Here is a 24,388-nt window from a genome sequence, read left to right as displayed (position 1 = left end):
GGGTACTCCTGTTACCTCTCACGTACCAAAAACATGCTCGGTTAATTGGCGACTCCAAATTGTGAGTGTGAATGGTTGTTTGTCTATATGTGCCCTGTGATTGGCTGGCGACCAGTCCAGGGTGTACCCCGCCTCTCGCTCAAAGACAGCTGGGATAGGCTCCAGCACCCCCGCGACCCTCGTGAGGATAAGCGGTAGAAAATGAATGAATTAATGAATTATAAATTTCCTGCTCAATACATGCGAAACCATATAATTTGATGATTGTCATGTAAACATCTTCCCAATCTGCTAAAAGTTCCAGTTATTACTCATCTTTCTTTAAGCACTGATGATTCCGATAATATCCTGCCCCGTGCTTCTATAATCTCTTTATAAAATATGAGATCTCAACGGTGGACCCACCCGTCTTCATAGCACAGTAAAGGGTTTTAATTAGAATATCTAATCTCACTCACATGCATGCTAAATTCATTTAATAGGGCCACATTCGTTATGAGAACCGCGGGGCTCCTTAATGAATGGACTCCCCCACCTACCGGCACATCGTGGGTTGAATTGTCTTTACAGCCTCATCTCAGTAGGAAGCAACAAGAATCATTATTTATCGAGGAGTTAAAGCGGCAGATATGTTTTGGCTACGGGGCTCTCTCTCTTTCTCTCTTTCTCTCTCTGTCTTTCTTTCATTTTTAGCCACTGTGGTAAATACCAATCAAACTGCTAGTGAAGCCAATGAATAAAACATTAACACAACAGAGCGACGTTATAATATCACATCAGGAAATAAAGAAAAGATGTAATGATAGCGCCGTGCTTACACAACATGAGAGTTGTCCTGGCTGGTCCATCAATGTGACACGCATATTATTGAAAGCAATTCAAATGATCCCGAGCTGGATTTTGTAATGGAAAAAAGAAATAAAGGAGATATATCTCCTTTATTAGCTATTGCTATTTAAAAGACCATCGGAAATGTCAAGCTCTTTAATAATAGAGAGAATAAGCAGAACAAAGGAGCTGGGGGGAAATAAACAAAAAATACTATCATCCTCTCATTTTCAGATGTTTTTCATTTTCTAAAAGGCGAGGTTCCCAAAGTGGTACACCAATTATTACCAATAATTAGAGAGTAACAATTCCGAGTGCATTTGAACACCTCACGACCAAAGGAGAACAGAGCAAAAAGGAGCAAATAAGAAAGTTTAATGATTGTTTTGTGCATTAGCCATTGTGCATTGTGCATAAACCAATTAATTATCTCCCATATTTCAATTATTAATTATTTAATTAAGATAAATTGTATGTATTTTGCCTGCACGGCGGACGAGTGGTTAGCGCGCAGGCCACACTGCTAGGAGACCCGAGTTCAATTCCACCCTCGGCCATCTCTGTGGGGAGTTTGCATGTTCTCCCTGTGCATGCGTGGGTTTTGTCCGGGTACTCCGGTTTCCTCCCACATTCCAAAAACAAGCTAGGTTAATTGGCGACTCCAAATTGTATGAATGTGAGTGTGAATGGTTGTTTGTCTACATGTGCCCTGTGATTGGCTGGCCACCAGTCCAGGGTGTACCCCGCCTCTCGCCCGAAGACAGCTGGGATAGGCTTAGTGAGGATAAGCGGTAGAAAATGAAAGAATGAATGTATGTATTTTTTTTAGGAAAAGGTTTTTTCTGCTTAAAGTCAGTACCTAGTTCTTCAAAATCTGTCTCTTGAAGTGAAATAAAAAGGATGAATTGTAGGTATAAACAGTGGTCTTAAGTGTTATTCATGTTTATGATCTTTTCTCCTTGCAGGCTCTGGCCATGGGGATGATGACAGAGTATTATCACTATATTTTTACCACCCTGGTGAGTCAACTGACACGTCTATTTTATGTGGCTCTGATTAAATGATGTGTTTTGTTGTTGTTATTGTTGCGCTGCTCCATTAGTAGAATTGCTCGTCCAATTTCCAGTCTGTTTACCTGCTGTGCGTTTTGGTCTCTGAGAATAACTCATTTAAAGCGCCATTTCAAAGACAACTTCCAATTATTTAAACCTGAACTCTCACCTGACATTGTTGTGATTGACAAGGTTGAACTTTTCCGACTATAAATAACACCCATGTGAATTTTAAACGTGTTCAACTTCAGTAATTTTCTCAAATCTGCACCAACCCCCGTGCACTCGCGGTCAAGAACCTCTAGAGCAGGAAACAAAAGCAGTTTGGAAATATTTTTCTGTGCCTCTGACAGCATTTGTTGTTTGATCAAGCCTCTACAAAGACGGCCGTAGATGAAATGCAGGGCACCTCGCCTGAACTCCAGAGAACAAAGGAGAACCACGAGCTGGACTAATAGCCCTGAGTCGATGATTCTGTCAGCCATTAGGTCCATTACAACCCTGATAAACACATTCTAAAAGATGGAGGTTGGACAAGGCTGACCTGGAAATGGCATACAGCAGAGCTGTCATTAGAGACAATTAAATAATTGAGTTCTAACACTATATTCTGACTGAAACAGGATTTAAAAATACATGTAAAACACATTCGGCTTGTGGTTCTCAAACTTTTATGAACGTTATCAAGTGCTGATAGACACACATTCAGTCTGTGTGGAGTTTGCGTGTTCTTTGAGTACTCCGGTTTCCTCCCACATTCCAAAAACATGCTAGGTTAATTGGCCACTCCAAATTGTCCATAGGTATGAATGTAAGTGTGAATGGTTGTTTGTCTATATGTGCCCTGTGATTGGCTGGCGACCCGTCCTGGGTGGGTGTCTTCGAAGACAGCTGGGATAGGCTCCAGCACCCCCCTAATGAGGATAAGCGGCATAGAAATTGATTGCATGGATGGATAGTGTAACGTGTTTACTGAAACTGCCTGAAACTGGACATAACATCCATGTAATGTACACATGTAACATTTTGAAGATTAGATTATGTCTCGCAAGGTCGGTCTGATGTCGGACCAGGCATTCTGCGTATGTCACCACAGAAGAATTTCAACCATGTCTTTAAATACACAAGAAAAGAAATCGACAAAATTGGCAAAGCTATGACAAAACCTCGATCTCGGATTGTGCATGCTTTGGTGCTGTGCAAAAGTCTTAGGCCGCCATGACAGTTTGTTATTTTAACAATTTTATCCTGATTATATAATGATGATGTGATGAAAAATAATAATATTAATAACATCATATATTGTACATTTGAAGTACAATATACATTTTCTTTGTGATTCCAATTGTTTTGAACATTTTCTTCGGTAAAAAAGTGCAGAATATGCACATTTACTGATCAAATGCGGCTTGCTGAGGCTGCGGCGAGCGTCTCCTCCTTCCATAGAGAGAAAAAAGGCAGCATTTTGTTGTTTACAGATGCAGCTGAAGAACAGCAAGTCAAATGCAATATACAGTATGTTTATGCTCTCCTGAATGAATGAGTGAATTTGACTGCGGAGATAGATGATTATGTATTCATACTCATTAATTGATGATCAGACTTTTACAACAAAGTATCAAAACTTTTCATATACACGGATAGGGTTTACTAACTTAAAATATATCCTACATAACTAAAACGTGTTTTGTACTCGCGTTTCTTTGTCCGTACCTTTAGTAGACAGCAGATGAGTTCATGCCTCTGCGATAATCAGTTTTTGCAGAGTGCAGTTGTTTTTCAAATTGTGAAGCACGCCATCCCCGGGAAGTGCCCGAAGCATAAAAACATTTGTAAACCCTACTTCGCAGTTACTAGAGTCAAAATGAATTTATTTTTAGTCTGTATTGTGTGAGGACAGGAGTATGCAAGGTGACCTAGAGGTTAGTGTGTTGGCGTTCTCCCCGTGCATGGGTGGGTTTTCTCGGGGTACTCCGGGTTTCCTCCCACATTCCAAAAATATGCATGTTAGGTTTATTGGTGATTCTAAATTGTCCATAGGTATGAATGTGAGTGTGAGTGGTTTTGCCCTGTGATTGGCTGGCGACCAGTCCAGGTTAGCTGTGATAGGAGAAAAGCGTAGAAGATGGATGGATGCTTGTGCAGAAAATATAAAAAATAAAAGGGAGTAGGAGCCCTTGTTCTCTTAGTGGAGGGTCATTGTGCCAGACTTTGAAATCCCTTGGCCCTATAACTGCATTCTGTCTTACTATTTACTATTGTACTGCATCAAAAAGACTGCTGTGGTAAAGGTCACTAAAATAAACTGTTGTGGCCTAAGACTTTTGCAGAGTTCTACATTATACTGACTTACAGCACCAGTGTGTCACAGTCAGAATCAATTCTAGAGTCTGTTGGAGCCCTAGGCAAAAATTCACAGGGGGCCCTTTTGTATAACGCCACTGCTGTAGAAGTTCAAAGTGTGTCAGCCCTTGGTTGCTCCGAGCAGTTGCCTGCCTTGCCTGGTGGCAAGTAGTGCCCCTCTCTGGAGTCCACGGAGCTAAGACCACCAAGGCATGCTTGGTTGTGGAAGACTTGACTTAAGCCCTGACGCTGAGATAGAAGCAACATAAGTGACCTCACAAATGTTATTCCAGGTAAAAAAATTGACTCATTCCGTATTCATTCATTTTCTACGGCTTTTCCTCAAGAGGGTCGCGGGGGTGCTGGAGCCTATCCCAGCTGTCTTCGGGCGACACCCTGGACTGGTCGCCAGCCAATCACAGGGCACATATAGACAAACAACCATTCACACTCACATTCATACCTATGGACAATTTGGGGTTGCCAATTAACCTAGCATGTTTTTGGAATGTGGGAGGAAACCGGAGTACCCGGAGAAAACCCACACAGAGATGGCCGAGGGTGGGATTGAACCCTGGTCTCCTAGCTGTGAGGTCTGCGCGCTAACCACTAGACCGCCGTGCCGCCTCATTCCGTATTTTTTGTTCTAATATTGTTGCCATTTGCACAGCCAGCAGAATAGGACTGCATGTCATCTTTATCACCGGGTGTGGGGCAGACTTGAAGGCCAACCGCTGTACCCTGGTAGGCAGCCAATGCGCCATGCTGCTTTCAGGTTCAGGCAGCAAACATTGACCGCAGCGCTCCAATTCCGGCTGCTCCGTCAACTGTGTTGTTGACTCGGATGCCAGAAAGCAGGACAATTGGGTTGTCCTTCTACTTGTGTTTGATAAATGGCAAAGGACCAAACGCCTACCTGTAACCTTGAAAGCGAAACAACAAAAAAAAAAACACCACTGAAAAACCTTCAAATGTACTCTCCTACTCTTTACTTTTGCTTTTGTTTCACAGACCTGCACTACATTTGCTCACAAGTTAAGTTCTTGTTCTTCCAGGACCTTTTCGCCCTGGACATGGAACCGTATCGTTACAGTGGAGTCAACATGACCGGCTTCCGAATCCTCAACACTGAAAACTCTCAGGTGTCGTCCATCATTGAAAAGTGGTCCATGGAGCGGCTACAGGCTCCGCCCAAACCGGACTCAGGCCTATTGGATGGATTCATGACGGTAGGCACAAAAATGTTTTTTTGGGACGTTTGCCGGGGACCAGATGTGGCCGGTTAAAGCCAAAGAATAATATTTTATAAATGTAAAATTAGAATATAATATTAAATATTATCTGGTCATGCAACTTGATCTGCTATGGGAAAAAAATCTTCCCAATGTATTTCATTCCAATCCAAACAACTGTGCTGCAGGGAGGGAGTGGTTAGCACGCAGGGCTCACAGCTAGGAGACCCAAGTTCGATTCCACCTTCGGGCATCTCTGTGTGGAGTTTGCATGTTCTCCATGTGCATACGTGGGTTCTCTCCGGGTACTCCGGTTTCCTCCCACATTCCAAAAACATGCTAGGTTAATTGGCGACTCCAAATTATGAGTGTGAATGGTTGTTTGTCTATATGTGCCCTGTGATTGGCTGGCGACCAGTCCAGGGTGTACCCCGCCTCTCGCCCAAAGACAGCTGGGATAGGCTCCAGCACCCCCGCGACCCTTGTAAGGATAAGCGGTAGAAAATGAATGAAAGAATGAATCCAAACAACTGTATAAAAGTTTGTAGCTTCTAAGTGCTTCTGCGTATATTCATAGAGTTGGATATTATATTCTCAGGTTATGGTATCTGAGAATAACATGAAGGCACCCTGCAGGGAGCTTAGTGATGGTGCTCATGGGTCTAAATGCTCGGTAATGAGCCAGTGTGAGTGGTAATAGGCATTTATCTACCCTCCTGCCTCTCACATCTCTCCTCTGGGACTATGGCCAAAATATGACAATCTGTCAATGTTCATGCAGAGAGAAAAAGAGGGGTGGGGTGTGGATGGATGTGGGGAGAGGGGGGGCAATTGGATGGAAATTATGGCCTTGTTTTTTCGGGATGCTGTCCAAGAGTAGGTGGGGTAAGGTGATTTGAAAGTGAAAAGGGGGAAACTGAGGTTGTGGTGAACATTCAAGCCCCCCCCCCACCACCACCATCCTCCCTACAGAGCCACACACACATCTTTCAACAGGTCTGGCCTTCATCTTGGCATATTTAAGATCCAATATCTGATATACAGCAATTACATTGAAGACCTAACCTGGTGGAATCTGTTCCAGGGTCAAACTGTCATTGTCATAAAACCTCTATTAACGGTACGCTCACAAAATAAGTTCAAACGGGCTATAACCCGTGACACATGACAGAGTGGCTTTAAAATGATGATTTCAAAGTTCGGTCATGACAGGTGACATGGTGATAATGTGCAGAAGGGTGGATTATTATTGGATGTGACTGAGAAGTGAGTCTCTTCACATAAAGGCTCAGCATGACTGAGTTTGTCATGTTTATTCCCATTTTCTTTTATCACTGATGTTGACTTATCCTCGCTTTGATGATGTGATGTGCGTACACAACCGATGTCACGAGACACTCACTTGGAGACAAGACAATACACGAGATTTGTTTTAAGACGAGTGTTGTCTACTGATGTTATTTCTACTATGTTACACTTTTCTGCGCTTTGTGTGTACGATACCGAGACAAAGTAGGACTGACAAAAGGTCTCACTGTGTTCATGCCATTGTTCTATGTACCATACACGACAAATTGTTGTCCTTGTTTAGACGGCGAAGACACGCTATTCCGCTTTAATTGCCTCCATGCAAATGACTAAATTCTTAACGATCCATTAAATGATTATTATGCCCGTCACTAACCTTGCACGACTTAGCGCACAATGACGGTTTGACCTTCAGGTTTCTAATTCTACCACCTTTGGTGTTTGAATTCAGAGGTTCCACTATAGTGGTGTTTTTTTTTTTTTAAATCAAGTCCTTCCCACTTGTCCTGGTATTAATTTTGAAGAAGCAGTCTGTGCAATTTGTGTGCAATGTGGTCTGCAAGGTTTACAGAAGGACAAATACATAAGGCTCATAATTCCTTTCCCCTTGAAATAAGTATAGAGTGTTGAATTGATGAATTAACATCGCTTGAGTCATTCGTCAGCATCTGTGGCACATATTGACATATCTCAGAGGAATATAGACTCTGTGGGCCGCTTTTAAATAATCATAAGTCCACAGGCTCATGTGGGCTTGATAGAGTATTTCATTAGTGTGGACTATTTATAACTCCTGAGTCTCATGTATTTTTTTGTTCCACCCTTTATAATAGAGAGATAAGGGCATAAATATAAAACCCTAATTTTAATGCTATATTAAATATATATAAAGGAGCAGCTGCTGAGGAGATGATTAGAAATGTGCACCTACATTTACAAAAGGAAGTTTTTTCATTAGTTTCTGAAATTAATTGGTAGTTTGCTGCAAAGCTTTGAGCCGAGAAGCCACCTTGGAGAGGAGGCTGCAGCAGAAGCCATGGCGTGACCTTTCACCCTTGTCCCTCCCTCCCTTCCTCTAGCCTTTTATTTCCTCTCCCTCGTGCCTTGTTCTTGAGAGCGCCAGCAACAGTTGTATCGCAATGGTTGCCGGGGCAACCAGCGTCCATGTCACCTTGTGATTTTTTGCGAGAAGGATTGATTGACTGAGATGAGGGTAGTTGTTGATGGGGGCGGGGGCGCTGCAAGCATCAAAGGGCTACACGCAGTGTTTTTTTTTTTTTCTGTCCACCAGTAGGCTGACATTATGCAGAGAGGTGTATAATCTCAGTGACACTCCATGCCTTGGGTGAGGCCGAGTGTTGTCTCGGGGAAGGGTGCATAATGAGAAGCCCTTCTTTAACCCCGCAGCCATAAACAAGCTCTGCCGCCGCCTCTTAATTCTGTTTGACCAAGGACGAAGCTGATTAGTCCGCTTCATTTGTGCATTTTTTAAGAGCGTATCTCAAGAGACAATCCAATCAAATGTGAATTAAACACCATTAAAGACCCACAACCTGTGGATGGATGTACGTTTGGATCTATTGTGATAATTATTTTCACTGCTGCCTATAATAGCTGCCTTCAGTTAGCGAGATTCTTTTTTTCTATTTCATGTGTTGGATTCTTCTAAATCCCCATTCACTGAGCTCAGAACATACTTGGTTTTAATTGAAGAAGAAAAAAAAAACAGATTCCCAGATGTGTGCCTTGCCGAGGATTAAAGCGCAACCATTTTCTTCATCTGCATCATTTCACTTATGTCGGTTTCATTGAGCTATAATTACCCACCGGGCTGAATGTTCTCCAGTGTCATCCGCACAATAGGAAATTCTGGCGTAATAGCTCATTATAATGTCTGGCTCATTAATTGAGATCAGTTATTTGAATAATAAATATGACATGATGGGGCTGCTCCTTCAGATCCTATGGGACGCTGCTAAAATGGAACACCATTAGATGAATTAAGATGATGCCTAACACATTTCTACAATAACTACGGAAATTACACTCTGAGCACATATTGTAGAAGTACATCTTAAGGCAGGTCTGGGATGGTTTATCAAATTCAACATTTTGTTGAATTTTGTTTGATGTCATTTTGATATTTTCCTATTGTGAGAATATGATATATTACATACAATCAGGTCGACAGGGCTTGAAATGTATCCCATAGACTAGACATGTTTTAATGTGATTGTTTCTATTTTAGATCTGCATGTAATACAACAGTATCATGTGGTTTACAGCCAACAGGATGTTAGTAAACATAATTCCATGTAATGCATCTGCCTCCCTCCGTAGTTCTGTCCTCCACAGGAAACAAATTGTTTCCTGCTTGCAAGGGATCCTCAGGAAATGATGCGTGCCCCAGCAATGTCCCATTGCACCCAGTCTGCAACGTACATTCATTTGCGCTGCTCTGTGTTTTACGAAAGCTCCTTCATGCTTAAGATGCATGCAGATTTATGTGCAATTATTACCGAGCTATATAATTGTTGAAAATGGGACACTGCAATCATTTGCATTCTATGTGAACGCACGACTTGCAAAAATAATTTGTTGAAATAGGACCCGAGATGTTACTGTGGAACGGGTAGCATGCATGCGTTTTTGGATAATGTGAATGACAACTGTGAAGGCAGTTGCAATATTTTTTCCTTTACAGTTTTTCTTCTGTTATTTAGATATAATATAACTGTTGATTTTTTTCATGTATCAACTTTTGGAGTTTTGACAATGCCAGTTTCCCTTTCCTTTGACGTCAATGACATATTAGCAGGGTAGGAAATGTAATACGCAGCACAGTTCTTGTCAGAGCGCACTCTGCTGATTGCAGAAACTGCTGCTCGCCACAATGTGTTAGGACAAACAACCACCAATACAGCACTCGATGGGATTTTTGTTGCATGCGGCTCACCAGTGGGTTTGTGTGCAGTCTGCATTTTGCTCCCTGGGATCTGACAATGACACAAATCAAGAAAATCATGGTCCTCTGTGGGTGGTTAGCTCATTCTGGTTGATTCCCTCCCGGTCAGAAGACATACGCTGCAATTTTGCCTGAAATGAATCAATGCACAAATAAGATTTAGTGGATATTAAAGTCAGCATTTGGGGGGTGGATTTATTTTATTTGTTCAAATCTTGCAGCTTAAATTAAGTTTTAGACAGCACAGGGTGTGCTCAGGTGACGCTTCCACACCTAATATCATTCCGTAGCCATTAAGGGCAGAGCTTGACTGACAGCTCAGCACTGTTATCAGCCTCTAAGCTTATCATATGTTGCACCCTGTCAGCTCATAAGGACACATTGCATTGCCAGCCCTATGCCGTAAAATGCAAGGTTAAGTACAACATCCTAGCGCTAATTATTTACCGTTAGGACCGGATTCGTTTTTTGCGTCACCAGCCTTTTTTTGGACAGGCACGGAAAGACATGTTGCTTCAATTTTGCAGACGAGGGGTGGGTTGGGGGGGTGGATTAAGGGTAGCGCAGGATTGTGTTGCCGGTAAGCCGTGAAGAAAGAGAGAGAGGGGCTTTTTAAAGACGCCGACTGTGGAGAGCAGACACTCAGTGCCCTGTGCCGGGCACCACCAGCTGGGCTTGGCACAGCATCAACATCATTAGCACCAATGCTCCCTCAGCTTGTATAGAAGCCTTTTGTGGGGGTGTACAGGCAGGAAGAGACAGTCAATAAGTAAGATTTCCTTCTGAGTCTTATATAATACCATCTTAAATTTAGAAAATGGAACAATTCAGAATCAGCTGGATGGTTGGACTTTTAATGGGAAGAATAGCATAACGCAGACGGCCTGTTTTAGATGGACCAGCCAGGACACCTTTCATGTTGTGATAGCACTAGCATCAAGACAATAAAATGTTTATATTTAATGCATTATATTTTTCTATATTTAATGTAATTTTCATACTCGCAAAAAGCCTGGAAGAAAACAACTATTTTTTCCTATTGCAGCTTTTTGTGTAAAAAAAAAAGTGTAAACAATGGTGTTTGGCTTGTTTTTGTTACAAAACAGCACCACACTAGTCTTAATGGCTAGCCATATAGCAGGTATGGGACATATAGGTGTTTTTTGATGTGATATAGACCCTGGGGTCATGGTCACAATATTGGGTTGCCTTGGGGAGGGGCGGAGTGGGCCAGTGGGTCGTGACAAGCCATCTTCCCGTGGGAGCCAGCCCTCCCACCGACACACAAAACACACAACAAGGCAAACATACACCTTATACCTGGAAGAATAAATAATAAAATAATCTTCAACATTTACATATTCATTTACTTATTATTCCAACCTTCCATCCATCCACCTTGTATACCGCTAATCCTCATTAAGGTCACAGATACACTGGAGCCTGTCCCACATAGACAACCATTCACACTCATGGACGATTTAGAGTCTTCAATTAACCTAAGATGCATATTTTTGGACTGTGGAAGGAAGGAGGAGTAGTCGGAGAAAACACACAAGTGGAGAACATGACATTTGAACCTTCCATCACCTGACTGTGTGGCCGACATGTTAACCACACTGGCTATTACAATCCTAACATTATTATTTTATCCAATAAGTTAATATGATATTGTATTTAAAGTCACACACTGCTGTGTGTTGGGCGCATTCTCGGCAAATGCGCAAAAAGGTACACATAACTCCTGACAGTTTTTGACAAAAAATCTGTTTGTTGTTGTATCGCATTGTTGTATTCATGTTACTACAAAACATGAATCTAACTAAATTCAGGTTGAAGTCAAATCATATAAAAGTAGCCTTTAATGGATCAGGTCAACATCTTCAGTTGTAATCTCTGACACACTAGTGGGGCCCTAATAAATACTGCTTTGGGGCACCCCAGGGTATGCTGTGGTCGCACAATGTCGATTCTAATAACGTATTTCACATTTACTGCAAATTTTTCCCTTTTTTTTTATTCCAAATAGTTCCATCTCAGGGGTATTCAGAGTTACAGGTTGGAATGTATTTATTATTTTTCTGCAGATACATCCATGTAAGTCCCCACATTAGTTTGTTTTCAAGAGTTTTACCGTGTTAACGATTATACAACAGGCACCTCTGCACCCTACCAGCTAAACCGGCCTTGAGGCACTTTCGAGTGGAAGAAAAAGGTCATCCTGTTAAAGAGCCTTTTAATAAGTTATACCAGGCGCTACCATGGTGGTGGTAATTGGCGAAAAGGGAGCAGCCTGCTGTCACACAAGGATCCACACCGCAGCCTTTTAATTCTATGATCAAATTAATATGATGTTTCATAAACCAATAGGAACATTTGAACTGTGCCTTAGGTGCCTGTAGGCAACGTCTTATGTATTGCATGTCAACAAAATATGCATTCCTCTCATTTTATCCCCTCTCTGCTGCATCCACTTTCAAGCACACTTACATTTGAATGTGCTTTCCCATAAAACTGCGCCATCAGTGGATCTATTACCCATGGGTCTTACTTTCCTGTGACAAAAAGACACAAATTCATAAATAAAAAAGACTGCTGTCAGACTGTGGGAATACAAAATGAGCTAGTAGGACGCCAAAGACACCAAAGAAGACAAAAATGAGGTTGTGGTAATGGAAAAGTCCCTTTCTTTGATAATGTAGTAAAAGCAGTAGCAGGAAGGATAGATGGGAGGCTATTGGAGGAAATATAAAGCGGGTAAAAGCAGGTATTGACATAGCTGCAGTTAGAGAAAGAGAAGAAAAGGAGATATGGTGCTGTGTGATGCTGCATTACTCACCTAAATCATCTGACAAGTGCCCGCTTAGAAACCTGAAACAGCCACAATATGCCTTATAAATCATTTCTCTTTCTCACATTTCAGCTTTTTCAACACATTCTTCCAGTACTGTGCAAGCGCTGGCATTGCAGCAACTCACTTTTATGGGCAAATGTGACTCACACAGTAAGGCGGCGTACGGCTGAATGGCTACATCGATAATGGAACAGGGCCAAAAAACAACAAACAATGAAACGAGGTGTTAGAAATAATGTTAACACAACTGCAAACCCTATGGAATGTTCTTTCACTCACTGCTTGATAAATTGGCCGACATTTCAGTGTAGCAGAGCTTAGCTTACCTTAGCTTTGCTTTGCTTAGTTAATGAAACTGAGTAAATATAACTCAAAAATACTGTTACATCTCAGTGTAGTGCAGTGCAGTGTAGTGTAGCATATCTTAGCTTGCCTAAAAGAGTTAAAATAGACGAAAAAATAATGCTAAAACATAATAGATTTTTTTTTACACATAGCTTGAAGCAGCCAGGTCTGCAAACAATTAACTGCAATAAATAAGGAATTACTGTAATAATAATAATAATAATAAGTAGCAATAAGTTATTTTATTCGCCCTTTTTGCATTTTCCATGCGCTAAGCTGCCACTTTCACACATACAGTTATGCAGGTATTCTATTAGCTTCTCTGTAGGAGACAGTGTCCTTGCCAAAGACCAAAGTGCTGACAATCCCCACCATGTAAACACCACATCCAAGAGTCCAAATATTACTTACATCTTTTTGCATTAATAATTGCTGTTATTGTGCAGAAAACACTGCACATGCTGTTCACAGTCATACATTAAAAAAAAAAAAAAAAAACAGTATTATACCCACAGCGGTGTTTGTGAATTAAATACCGGCATCCAGTGTTTAGTGGAGCGACGCACGTGCATATGAACTTGCTAATGAAATGAATAATTAGCCCACTCGTCTAGTAAATCATCAAGTCCCACGGGTGCGTCTGTGAAGCGAGAGCGACTGCGGCTCAGAGAAAACAACCAGCTTCCTTTCTCGGTGGCAGACTGTGACGCTGATGGCCGCTGTTAGTGTGGTAGTATGTGTGTGGTGTTGTTGCTATGTGGCTGGCAGCTGCAAAGCACTGATGCATGGTGATAACGGGTCAGGCTTAATCTCGTTAAGGCTAATCAGATGTATATGATATGTAGAAATCACTGCAGCTGCACTACATGTCCATCACTGGACTGGTAATGTATGTGTGTATGTATGTGTGTGTGTGTGTGTGTGTATACACTGATGAACGCTGGGAAGACGAGGTGAAACGAGAAAGAGGGATGTCATTTTTCAGAGTGCTACATTATCTGAGGAATTATGGAATTATGCACAGGTGGATGGATGACGTGAATACTGATGCACTAAAAAGGAATATATTTGTATAAATGTTCACATAGCAGACAGAGCGGCAGAGTTTTCACTCGTCCTATTCCAAATGAGGAAGCCGGATGCACCTTTGCTAAATGAGGCATGCCTCGGGGGAGTTGGGTTTTGTCATAGAGAGAGTGTGTGTGTGTTTGTGTAACATACACACCTCTTATAGAGCCTTTATTTGTTTAGTGTCTCACATATGCTGTGGGGTTTTGGATGGAGCAATAGGAGAAGAAGTAAAGAACCAACCACTTCGACAAGTGGAAAATTAAAAACAAAAAAAGAATATGTTACTTCGGGGTGGAACGAAACACAAAATTCATGATTTGATACATTTGTGTTACGGTTTGATACTATTGCCTTTTTTTAATTTGAATTTTATTGAAATTTCCAACATTTTTCTCACCTTAAAAGTGCACTTCAGCTGCAGACTTAGCACCATGTGATAAATAAATGTATCTGATGGATGCATCCTTAGCTGCAAAGTAAATATTACAAAAAAAACATTTTTTTTGTCATATCAAATTAAGTTAATGAAACGATTCATGCTATATTTTGTACAGCATTATTAATATGAATGTATTCAAGATTAGTCACTTTTCACAGTCACATTTCAGTTTCATTTTGGCGTACATACGTGCTGGCTACATGCGAAAATGGCTAAAATCACAAGAGACGCTCACGTGGGCTGCATGAATTTTGCAACCCACATACAGCAAAGCCCGTAGGAAGAAAATTTTGATATCCACCAGCTGTACACTCTGGTTCGCGGTAGTCTCTCTGCAGCCGGGTTAGCGCCGTTAGCGCTTCCAACTCACGTTCCCCATGACGACAGACGGTAAGCATGGTTGATGCCATCTTTATATAGCAACCTTTATACCATTTTTTCCGCTGTTCACTCCCGCTATGCAGCCTCGATATCTCTGCGAGGATAGCCGATCATTTGGCTCAACGCTAACAGCTGCTCCCGTGTGTCAACAATGCCGCAAACGGCAAGCTACAAACGTAATAAGATGAACATCCATAGCTGCACACTTGCTTAAAGGGTCGGTATGTCACAAAAACAACAAGGAAATAATAAATAAAGCACAATTAAACACTAAAAGTGGCACAGGAGTCACAGAGCTGCTGTAACTAGCTTGGAATCGAGCGGCGCCATATTGAAACATGATACCTCTGCATCAAATCCAGTCTATATCGATATGAACAATATGTTTGTTTTGATATTTTAGAAAATATCGATATATAGCCCAGCTCTAGTGTAAAGTAAGTATCGTATTAGTATATTTTATGGTATAGGATACAAGATAGTATAAGATTTGATGTGGGTATCTGATCCATGATGGCTGAACAAACAAGTAATGCTATCAAGGTAACAAAGGGTAAAATACAACAGTCACATGCAATATTGTACAATAATTGTTCATAATCAATTCATACCTAATAATGGGCCATAGTCAACCACGAATCAGCGACCATTTATAAATGAATCATTTTTTGAAAGTCTGCGATACAGTGCAGGAGCGATATTCAAACCACCATGTATAGTTTGTGACCTTATTTACTGTTCTGACACCTAAAACAGTATTTTACAATACTTTCCTATTGTGACAAGACACACACTTACACACACATACACAAAACATATTAGTATAAACCGGAAAGTGGGCCAGTTCAGATTGGATAAGCACTAAATTGCATCCAGACGATGAGAGGTGGAAGAAAAAGTACTTTGTGCTGACACTATTTCATTAAAACTCTGTGGCTGTTTTATTTTTCTTATCAACACAGGATGGCTAGCTGAAATTGAATAATGTCACATGATTCCAACTGCTTCTGTCAAATACACAGTTCCCCCAATTGTGTCCAAATATTGTACTGACATTACATAATTATATTTTGCTATCAATCTGCCCACACAAGTATAAGCAAACTAATACACAGGAACCTTGGTTAGCATCAGTCATTCATTTTATTTGTAAAACTATGAAAATGGGTTTTGTGTTAAAATTTGTGATGACCGTTGATGTAACGTCCGGTTCCATTTTGTGAGATAGCCCATAGGATGCTAAGAAGGGAGGATGTTTTGGGATAAAAAAAAAAAAAAATACATCAAAAACACAGTTGTACACAGCGTAGTAACAACACCAGAAGATGTACACTAACCAAAGAATGCATGCTAACCGAGGCAAAATTGTGGCGTAAATTTTTCACATTAACAGAAAAGCATGTGAACCAGGGCGATGCTAACCAAGGCTACCAAATGCTAACAATGCCTTATTAACTGTCGCGCAAGTGAAAAAAAATCTAATCGCTAATGTGATGTAAAATAAGACGTAATAAAGCAGTTGGCAGCTAGCATCTAGCACAGGGGTCAGCAACCTGCGGCTCCAGAGCCGCATGTGGCTCTTCAGCCTCTATTGTGGCTCCCTTTGCGATGCTTGAATAATTTTAACACCCGAGTGGGGAAAATGCACGTCTTTTGTAATGAGTTTTAAAAAATCCAACTTTGTCTGAGACCATGAATGCATCCTGAGTGAGTTCTGACTGCTATCCAGTTCAGTACATGAAGAAAAACAAGTAATACTTACCTACAAATCTAAAAAATAAATTCGAGATAATTTAAAAACAGTGGCATGGGAACTTGTTTTTACGTTTACAGTAGTTTACACATACATTTATGTAAGTTTATCTCCAAAACTAGCAAGAGTACTCCAACTCGTCTTTTCTTATCTGAACTACTTTGATACCCCCAAATTCCCTCCAATGTTGTTTTAAACATACTATATGTTTTGCGGCTCCAGGCTATTTTTCTTCAGTGGGCATTGGGTAAAATGGCTCTTTTCATAGTAAAGGTTGCCGACCCCTGATCTAGCACAAGAACAACTAACACTGCAGTTTACATTTTTACTCACTTAAATGTGCTTGTAAATGTACTCCGTGGGTATACTTAGTACTTCAAAGTACTCCATCCAAATGAAAGTCCTTTGTTTACATAAAACCTCTCGAAATCATATCAAGCTCAACACAACGCAGCTAAACCAGGAAGTAGAACCTGAGATCAAAGTCAAATTGATAACAGCAATTAGCATGCCGCTAACATCAGGTATATTTTACAAATATGGGGCTTTCAAAGTCCATGGTGCGGCTGTAATTTTGGGAATGAATCTCTACAATTAAATATAAAACACAGCTATCCTTTTAAAGACGCACAAATGAGACAAAAAGAGCGTTTTTCTTCTAGTAGTAATATGTGTGGAATTGTGTGATTTCATATGTAAGACGGCACAAGAGCGAGGCATCTAGCCTGAAACCTTTCCCCTCAGCTTCTGAGTGTCCCCGGTGGTTGGAGATTGGTTTCACTTAAAGCACTTAAAACAGCCCTCAGGAGCCATGCTTGGCTCTGAAATAAATATCCAGATAACACTTGGATTGTTTTCAAATGGAATGCAATCTGCCAGAGATGTTAGCCATCATTTCGCTTTTTTTTTCTCCCCGTGATCTGTCCCTCGTTCACTGGAGGCCAACGCTTTTTTGTTTCCATCAGAAGCCAGTGCTTTGAGGAATTGGATGAATATGGTAACTATGTACTGGGAATGCAAATAAACAGTAAAGTGGCAAAATCATTCCAAGAAGTTGCGGTGCGCACACAGAAACGATTTGAATAATTAACAATGGTGCGAGACAGGCTAGGGAATAGTAAGACTGATGAACACATTGCTGCCTTTTGTCCCTCTAAGGGATGTTTACAGGAAGGAAACTATTTACTTTAATGAGCCACATCTGTCAAGTGTTGTGTCGTTTAGAGATGACTCTGTCAATCACTAATGGACCTCAGACCAAGACACATCATCCAACATGAAAGATACCATAAATACTGCATATTAAAAAAAATACATAACAATGCTAATTAGCACAATTTATCATTCCAATAATGTATCATAATAACATCATTACATTTGTAAAAAAAAAAAAACAATATTTGTATATTATCATCCATTTCCATCACATTTTTCAATTACATGTTATAGTCAGGCTGCACGGCGTAAAGTGGCTAGCACACAGGCCTCACAGCAAGCAGACTCGAGTTCGATTCGACCCTCTGCCATCTCTGTGTGGAGTTTGCATGTTCTCCCCGTGCATACGTGGGTTTACTCCGGCTTCCTCCCACATTCCAAAAACATGCTAGGTTAATTGGCGACTCCAAATTGTCCATAGGTATGAATGTGAGTGTGAATGGTTGTTTGTCTATATGTGCCCTGTGATTGGCTGGCGACCAGTCCAGGGTGTACCCCGCTTCTCGCTCGAAAACAGCTGGGATAGGCTCCAGCACCCCCTGCAACCCTTGTGAGGATAAGCGGTAGAAAATGAATGAATGAATGTTATAGTCATTCTTCGCTATGTATATTGCTGAATATCGCAACATCACGCGGTATCAAGTTGACAGTATCTGTAACTCGTGTGCGACTGAGAGGTGGCGTGCTTGACGTCAGCTAGCTAGAGCTTAGCAGCAGGTGAGCAGTGTTGAGAGTGGTTGTCAGCAGCTCCTGTGTGAACGTTCACCATAGGCAACGCAATGCGTATGAATCTAAGTTTACTTAGATTTGGTAATATATACGTGTAAAGGTTACTATAGGGGTGTTATTTCATGTCTACAGGTCTCTAATAATAAGTAAAAGTGTATCTATAAGCTTTTCTATGCTCTACCTATGAAAATATTCCATGTATTAACATTGAAACCTACTTTGCATGAATTCACTTATTGTGGTCTGCAGCTTCCCTTATGTACCCTGCATGTTACATGGAGTCTGCCACCCTGGGTGTCCCGTCTGGACTGGTTGCCTGGCTTGTGTTCCCATCTCTCTGGGGGACAAGAACACCCATCAGGAGTCATTAGTTTCCACGGCGACAAGCGAACCTACCACTTGGAGAGATTCTCCCTCGTGCCTGGTTTCTCATTGCCACATTGGACGGCGTTCTGGGAATTCTACTGACATGATCATCACACACTGTGCTGATTGCGTGCCATTTCTTTTTTGGAACAACTCCTAAAAAAATGTATTTACTCACATTATTATTCCAATACTCCCACAAAGGTGTATAAGGATTGTTTTTATGTGGAGAACATTTGAAAACCACAACACACACGATTTGTCTTTTAACCTAGTAATAAACTAGTGATTCATTATAACTAGTAGTTGACTAAAATTTTAGACTGCTTGAATTATTTTTCCTGGTCAAGATAGATGTTCACTTGACCCCTTGTTGCTGGGCAGATTTTGTGGGACACAATAATTTCTCTATAATAAGGAAATGACACTGTATTCGTTATGAAAACATTGTTATTTATCATCGGACAGGTAGATTGATGTTAAATTAGTTGAAGGTACCTAAAATTAGCAAAAAGTGCCGTGTTTACATGAACTTTTTCAAGATAGTGCATGATATGCTACCTGCTCACCCAGGAAAATAGAAAACTTTGGATATAAGTTTAATCGACTTTTCCAAACCTATCAGCAAATGTCAAGGTGTAACACTATGTCAGTTCAGTTCTGTTTTGCTTCTATATGCTAAATAGGCTATTATCTATGTTTGATATATTTGTTGCTCAATTTATGCTTTACTATCAAGTATTTCAAAAATATTATTGAATAAGATGTGTTTTCTGGGCCACACAGCTAGGAGACGAGAGTTCGATTCCACCCTCTGCAACGTGCATGCGTGGGTTTACACCGGGGACTCCGGTTTACTCCCACATTCCAAAAACATGCTAGGTTAATTGGTGACTCCAAATTATCCATAGGTATGAATGTGAGTGTGAATGGTTGTTTGTCTATATGTGCCCTGTGATTGGCTGGCGACCAGTCCAGGGTGTACCCCGCCTCTTACCCAAAGACACACCCTGCAACCCTCGTGAGGATAAGCGCTAGAAAATGAATGAATGAATGAATATAGTGGGCAGCACACTGGATGTATTTTTCCAAACGTTCCCATCACTTCGCATTGCCATTCACTTCATCGCCAAGCTATTTTCACCACAGCGCCATCTGCTGGATGTGCTGCAGAATCCTTAAAGATATGCCCTCCCTGCTTGCAGACGGACGCAGCTCTGATGTACGACGCGGTGCACGTCGTGGCCGTGGCGGTCCAGCAGTCGCAGCAGATCACCGTCAGCTCCCTGCAGTGCAATCGCCACAAGCCGTGGCGCTTCGGGGGGCGCTTCATCAGCCTCATCAAAGAGGTACTGTAGCGTGTCGCCGACCTATGACCTGCGAGCTGCTGTGCCGTGTTACTTTGATGAGAACAGGCTTCTGTGTGAAAATTCCACTGATTTTTTTCTCTTTTTTTTTTTTTAATGTGACTAAAAAAAGCCCACGAGTATATCTAAAACATCTCAATTACTTTCATGAACAGCAATATGCATTACATTACTTTTCTATCTTCAGTGCACATCTCCATCCATGTTTAAATCAAAGCCTAATTAATTCTACTGCGGGTCAGCGGCTTGCTAGCTTTGTTCTTCCGGCTCTTTCATTCTCTGTATGTTATCATTGCAGGTAATTTTCTCTATGGGCCCATGTAGTATCGGCCCACCCTTCCCGCCCTGTCATCATGCTACTATCGCTCTCTATGCACGTCTGTTGATTCTGTGGCTTTAAAGTAAAACTTGCAGATGATGAACTCATCACGTTTTTTTCCCCTCGCAGCTTCACTGTCTCTCGTTAAATTACTGCGGCAGACAGCGAGGGGAGAGCAAGGCCCAGTGCATGATTGGGAAATAAAATGAGATGGTTAGAGGTTAGATTGATATTGTTGGAGAAAGACGGAGGTTCAGGTTGATGAAACGACTACACTGAGTGGCTGAGGATTTTCATTATCATTATCAACATTATGTTTATAGGCTCACTGGGATGGCTTGACCGGCCGCGTTCTCTTCAATCAGACCAACGGACTTAGAACAGATTTCGACCTGGATGTCATCAGCCTGAAGGAGGACGGACTGGAAAAGGTGCGGTTGGTGATTTTCATGTTGTATCAATGTAGGAGAAGGCCAGGAGAAGCTATTAAATGTTCTTAAAAAAAACATTTGTAGGATTTAGTATAAATATCTCAATCAATCAATGTATTTATATAGCACCAAATCACAACAACAGTTATCTCAAGGCACTTTATGGAGGTCTCATTCATGAATGAACTAACTGAAACCCCATGAGCAAGCATTTGGTGACGGAGGCAAGGAAAAACCTTGAACAGAACCTAGGCTCTGTGGGGCAGCCGTCTGTCTCGACCGGTTTGGGTGAGATATAAAAATAGCGTAGAGGGGTAGATAGTACTCAAAGCCAGAAGTCTTAGTCTTAGTGCAAGAAACATGGAGGGGTGTGTCTGATACATATCAGCATATCAGGGGGTCGATTCTTAGCAAAGAGGTAAGTTTTGATTGTGGGGGGGAGATGATGCCAAAAGATCTTCCTCAAAATCTAAGATTAAAACGTGGTTCAGAAAAAAAATGTCTTGCGGGCACTAAAAATTAATCCATTAATCAATGACACAATGAAATTAAAATCAATGTGATCATTTTGCCGGCTTCAGTATATTGCCATTTGCATGCGTGTCTGTTTTCCAGACAGGAGGTTTCAGCACCTTGGCACATTTGTTCATAGGACAATGGCATGAATGGAATTAGCATATTTTTTCATTGTTCTTTTGTTAAAAGTAATGTTAAATTCTAGCCTTGTCTCGTGATACCTCTATATTGTACATTAAAACAGAAAAAAACAGGGGTACTAAAATGGTAACTATTTTTGGTGCCCCCTGGAGGTCACGCTAGCACAATTATCTTATCTTATCTATATTGCCTAAAGGACCAGCCAGCTCTGCTACGAGGTACTATTCCTAGTACCAATACAAGAAATGACAAGAATAATCCAACATTAATATCAGCAGTATTACTGTATACTCCTTAATCTCCACTTTGATGCAGCACCTTTTCATGGTGACCTCAGTCCCATTTGGATAAAATTCATTTTTTACAACCACATGCTGAGAAACGTCCCTCCTCCCCCATTGTCTTCTGTTGTTCTTCTTTGTTGTAGAATATTCCGACTAATTTCTTGTGAGAACATATTTTGTATCTGAAAGAAAACAAGTGTGATGCTGAACTCTCTTAACAGATTGGGACATGGGATCCTCCAAGCGGTCTGAATATGTCTGAAACTCACAAAAGCAAGACATCCATCACCGATTCTCTGGCTAACAAATCCCTGCGTGTATCCACCATACTGGTACACAAATCAAACTAAATTCACACAAAATGCCACAAGGTGACTGTTTCCTCACATGATTCATTCCATCTGTAGGAGGAGCCATATGTCATGTTTAAGAAGTCGGATAAACCACTGTACGGAAATGACAGATTTGAAGGTTACTGCATCGACCTGCTAAGGGAGCTCTCCGGAATACTGGGCTTCCAGTACGAAGTCCGATTGGTTGAAGATGGCAGGTACGGGGCCCTGGATGAGGGAACAGGCCAATGGAACGGGATGGTGCGCGAGCTTATGGACCATGTGAGTCTGCAGTTGCCATCCTTTCCCCTAGCTATCCTCTGAACACATTAAAGAAACAATAAGAAATACATGTAACCTACATGTAACATACTCTTGTTTGTAATAAGGGGAATAACAACTCCTCTATTGCTATAGTGACCCCCCCCCCCACTTTGATAATGTAGCCATCCTTAATATTGGTGGACCAGCCAGGACGCAATGACACAAGAAAGGTTACACCGCTTTATAAAAAGGTACCAACATTAATGACGAGTCCTAACTTTAAATGCATTTATGTGAATTTTTATATATTTATATACATATATAGCTCAAAATGACACAAGAAAGTAGCAAAAAAACGATGTTTTTGTATATTTGTATTAATGCTTAAATTTTTTTCTGTATTTAACTTTTTTCAAACTGTATTTCAGGTGAAAATAAACTTTTAGCATAATAAAAAAAAAAATAATGACGTAAAAGCACAGGCAGGACTCGCAGGCTACTGTGGGTTTAAAAAAATGTCCAACGTGTGGTCATCAAACAGAACGACGTGCTTACTCGTGGTTCAACAAAATCAGGACTAAAAAATTCAAGCAACACAAATCAACTACTACTACTACAAGGGTTATAATATGTGAAAACTTAACACATAACTTGTGTAACAAATGTCCGCAAGGCATGCTGGGCATTATAGCGGCAACAACAATATCAACTATGAATTATGTAACATCAGATATGTGAACTTTCCTGACGCAATCAGGCAAAAAAATGTAACAAACACGAGAGAGTACCACAAGCTACCCAGCATGCCTTGCGGCGGGAATATATGGGTGTGATTTTGGCTTTGTGTGTCACGTGTTGTTTTTGATCACTTTTTTGTGCACGCTACCGACTATTTCCTGTACGACTCAAGCATTGCAAGTCATTTTGGGTAACAAAATCCTGAAGAAGAAAATTATAACTCTTCAACATACTTGAAAAGACTATACATAAAAACCTCAGTGTGAACTCTTTGCACCGAGGAAAAAGCTCCAATTCCTCTCAGATGAATCTAATCCCGAGAGCGCTGCCTTTGTGACTCACCTCTGACACCACTTAAGGAAGATCAAATATATAAGCTGTAATTTCCATTAAAAATAAATAGAGAGGTTGCTAATCTAACTGAACTAATGACCCCGATTATTTCCCCCGTCTGCTTCGACTCTTCCTCCTGTACGTATACTGACCTCACTGGGTGTCGACAGAAATCAGATGCTAATTTCATTTGTCTCCCCAGCTTTTTTTTTTTTTTTAATCAGTGGAGTCAAAGATATAACCGTTTTGCCCCTTTGGTGTCACTGCAGAAAGCCGACCTGGCAGTAGCTCCCCTTGCCATCACCTACGTGCGAGAGAAGGTCATTGACTTCTCCAAGCCCTTCATGACGCTGGGGATAAGTATCCTGTACCGCAAGCCCAACGGCACCAACCCAGGGGTCTTCTCCTTCCTAAACCCCCTCTCACCTGATATCTGGATGTATATTCTGCTGGCTTGCTTGGGTGTCAGTTGTGTGCTGTTTGTCATAGCCAGGTAACATGACACTTTCCCTTCCTCCCTCCCTTACATGGTTTCCTTTGTCCTGGAAATGTTTGCCACATATTTATATTACAGATATCATACCGGGTCCTAAACTCACTGCAGGAAAAAAAACTTTAGACTGATATTTTTATAGTGTTTAGTCAATAGTTTCAAAAGTACACTCGCTGTTTTGCTTTAACAACCATTAAAACCCATTCCATTTTAAGCATTCAATGGAAAATCAATGGGAACTAAACCCTGCCGCTAAAAGTATAACTCTAATGGTAACACCTTTTTTAAT

General features: G+C 41.1%; 1 protein-coding gene and 1 long non-coding RNA gene across 5 annotated transcripts in view; one reads left to right on the top strand and one right to left on the bottom strand.

Moving 5' to 3' along the window:
* LOC131106727 (glutamate receptor ionotropic, kainate 2-like) overlaps positions 1 to 24,388 on the top strand; it is an 81,042-nt gene that overhangs the window by 34,021 nt on the left and 22,633 nt on the right. For 2 of the 3 annotated variants that reach the window (XM_058056088.2, XM_058056087.2), the window contains exons 5-11: positions 1,794 to 1,847; positions 5,279 to 5,452; positions 20,087 to 20,230; positions 20,891 to 20,998; positions 22,161 to 22,271; positions 22,347 to 22,553; positions 23,876 to 24,099. In XM_058056088.2, the coding sequence (XP_057912071.1) occupies positions 1,794 to 1,847; positions 5,279 to 5,452; positions 20,087 to 20,230; positions 20,891 to 20,998; positions 22,161 to 22,271; positions 22,347 to 22,553; positions 23,876 to 24,099 (1,022 nt within the window). The remainder of the gene's footprint in view (positions 1 to 1,793; positions 1,848 to 5,278; positions 5,453 to 20,086; positions 20,231 to 20,890; positions 20,999 to 22,160; positions 22,272 to 22,346; positions 22,554 to 23,875; positions 24,100 to 24,388) is intronic. The other variant, XM_078799137.1, reaches the window with a different exon arrangement.
* The window catches only part of LOC131106728 (uncharacterized), a 45,059-nt gene that overhangs the window by 3,037 nt on the left and 17,634 nt on the right, over positions 1 to 24,388 (bottom strand). Inside the window, exons 4-6 of one of the 2 annotated variants that reach the window (XR_013630404.1) lie at positions 12,568 to 12,599; positions 12,219 to 12,283; positions 9,720 to 9,859 (exon numbers count right to left, since the gene is read on the bottom strand). This is a non-coding gene — a long non-coding RNA (uncharacterized LOC131106728). Of the gene's footprint in view, positions 1 to 7,531; positions 9,860 to 12,218; positions 12,284 to 12,567; positions 12,600 to 24,388 lie in introns of those variants that run through there. The other variant, XR_013630403.1, reaches the window with a different exon arrangement.

Source organism: Doryrhamphus excisus, linkage group LG19, assembly GCF_037039965.1.
Source record: "Doryrhamphus excisus strain RoL-2023G ecotype Guam linkage group LG19, RoL_Dexc_Guam_v1.1, whole genome shotgun sequence".
Taxonomy (NCBI): Eukaryota; Metazoa; Chordata; class Actinopteri; order Syngnathiformes; family Syngnathidae; genus Doryrhamphus; species Doryrhamphus excisus.
Note: the sequence above shows the minus strand (reverse complement) of the source record. Positions and strands in the feature narration are given on the sequence as shown.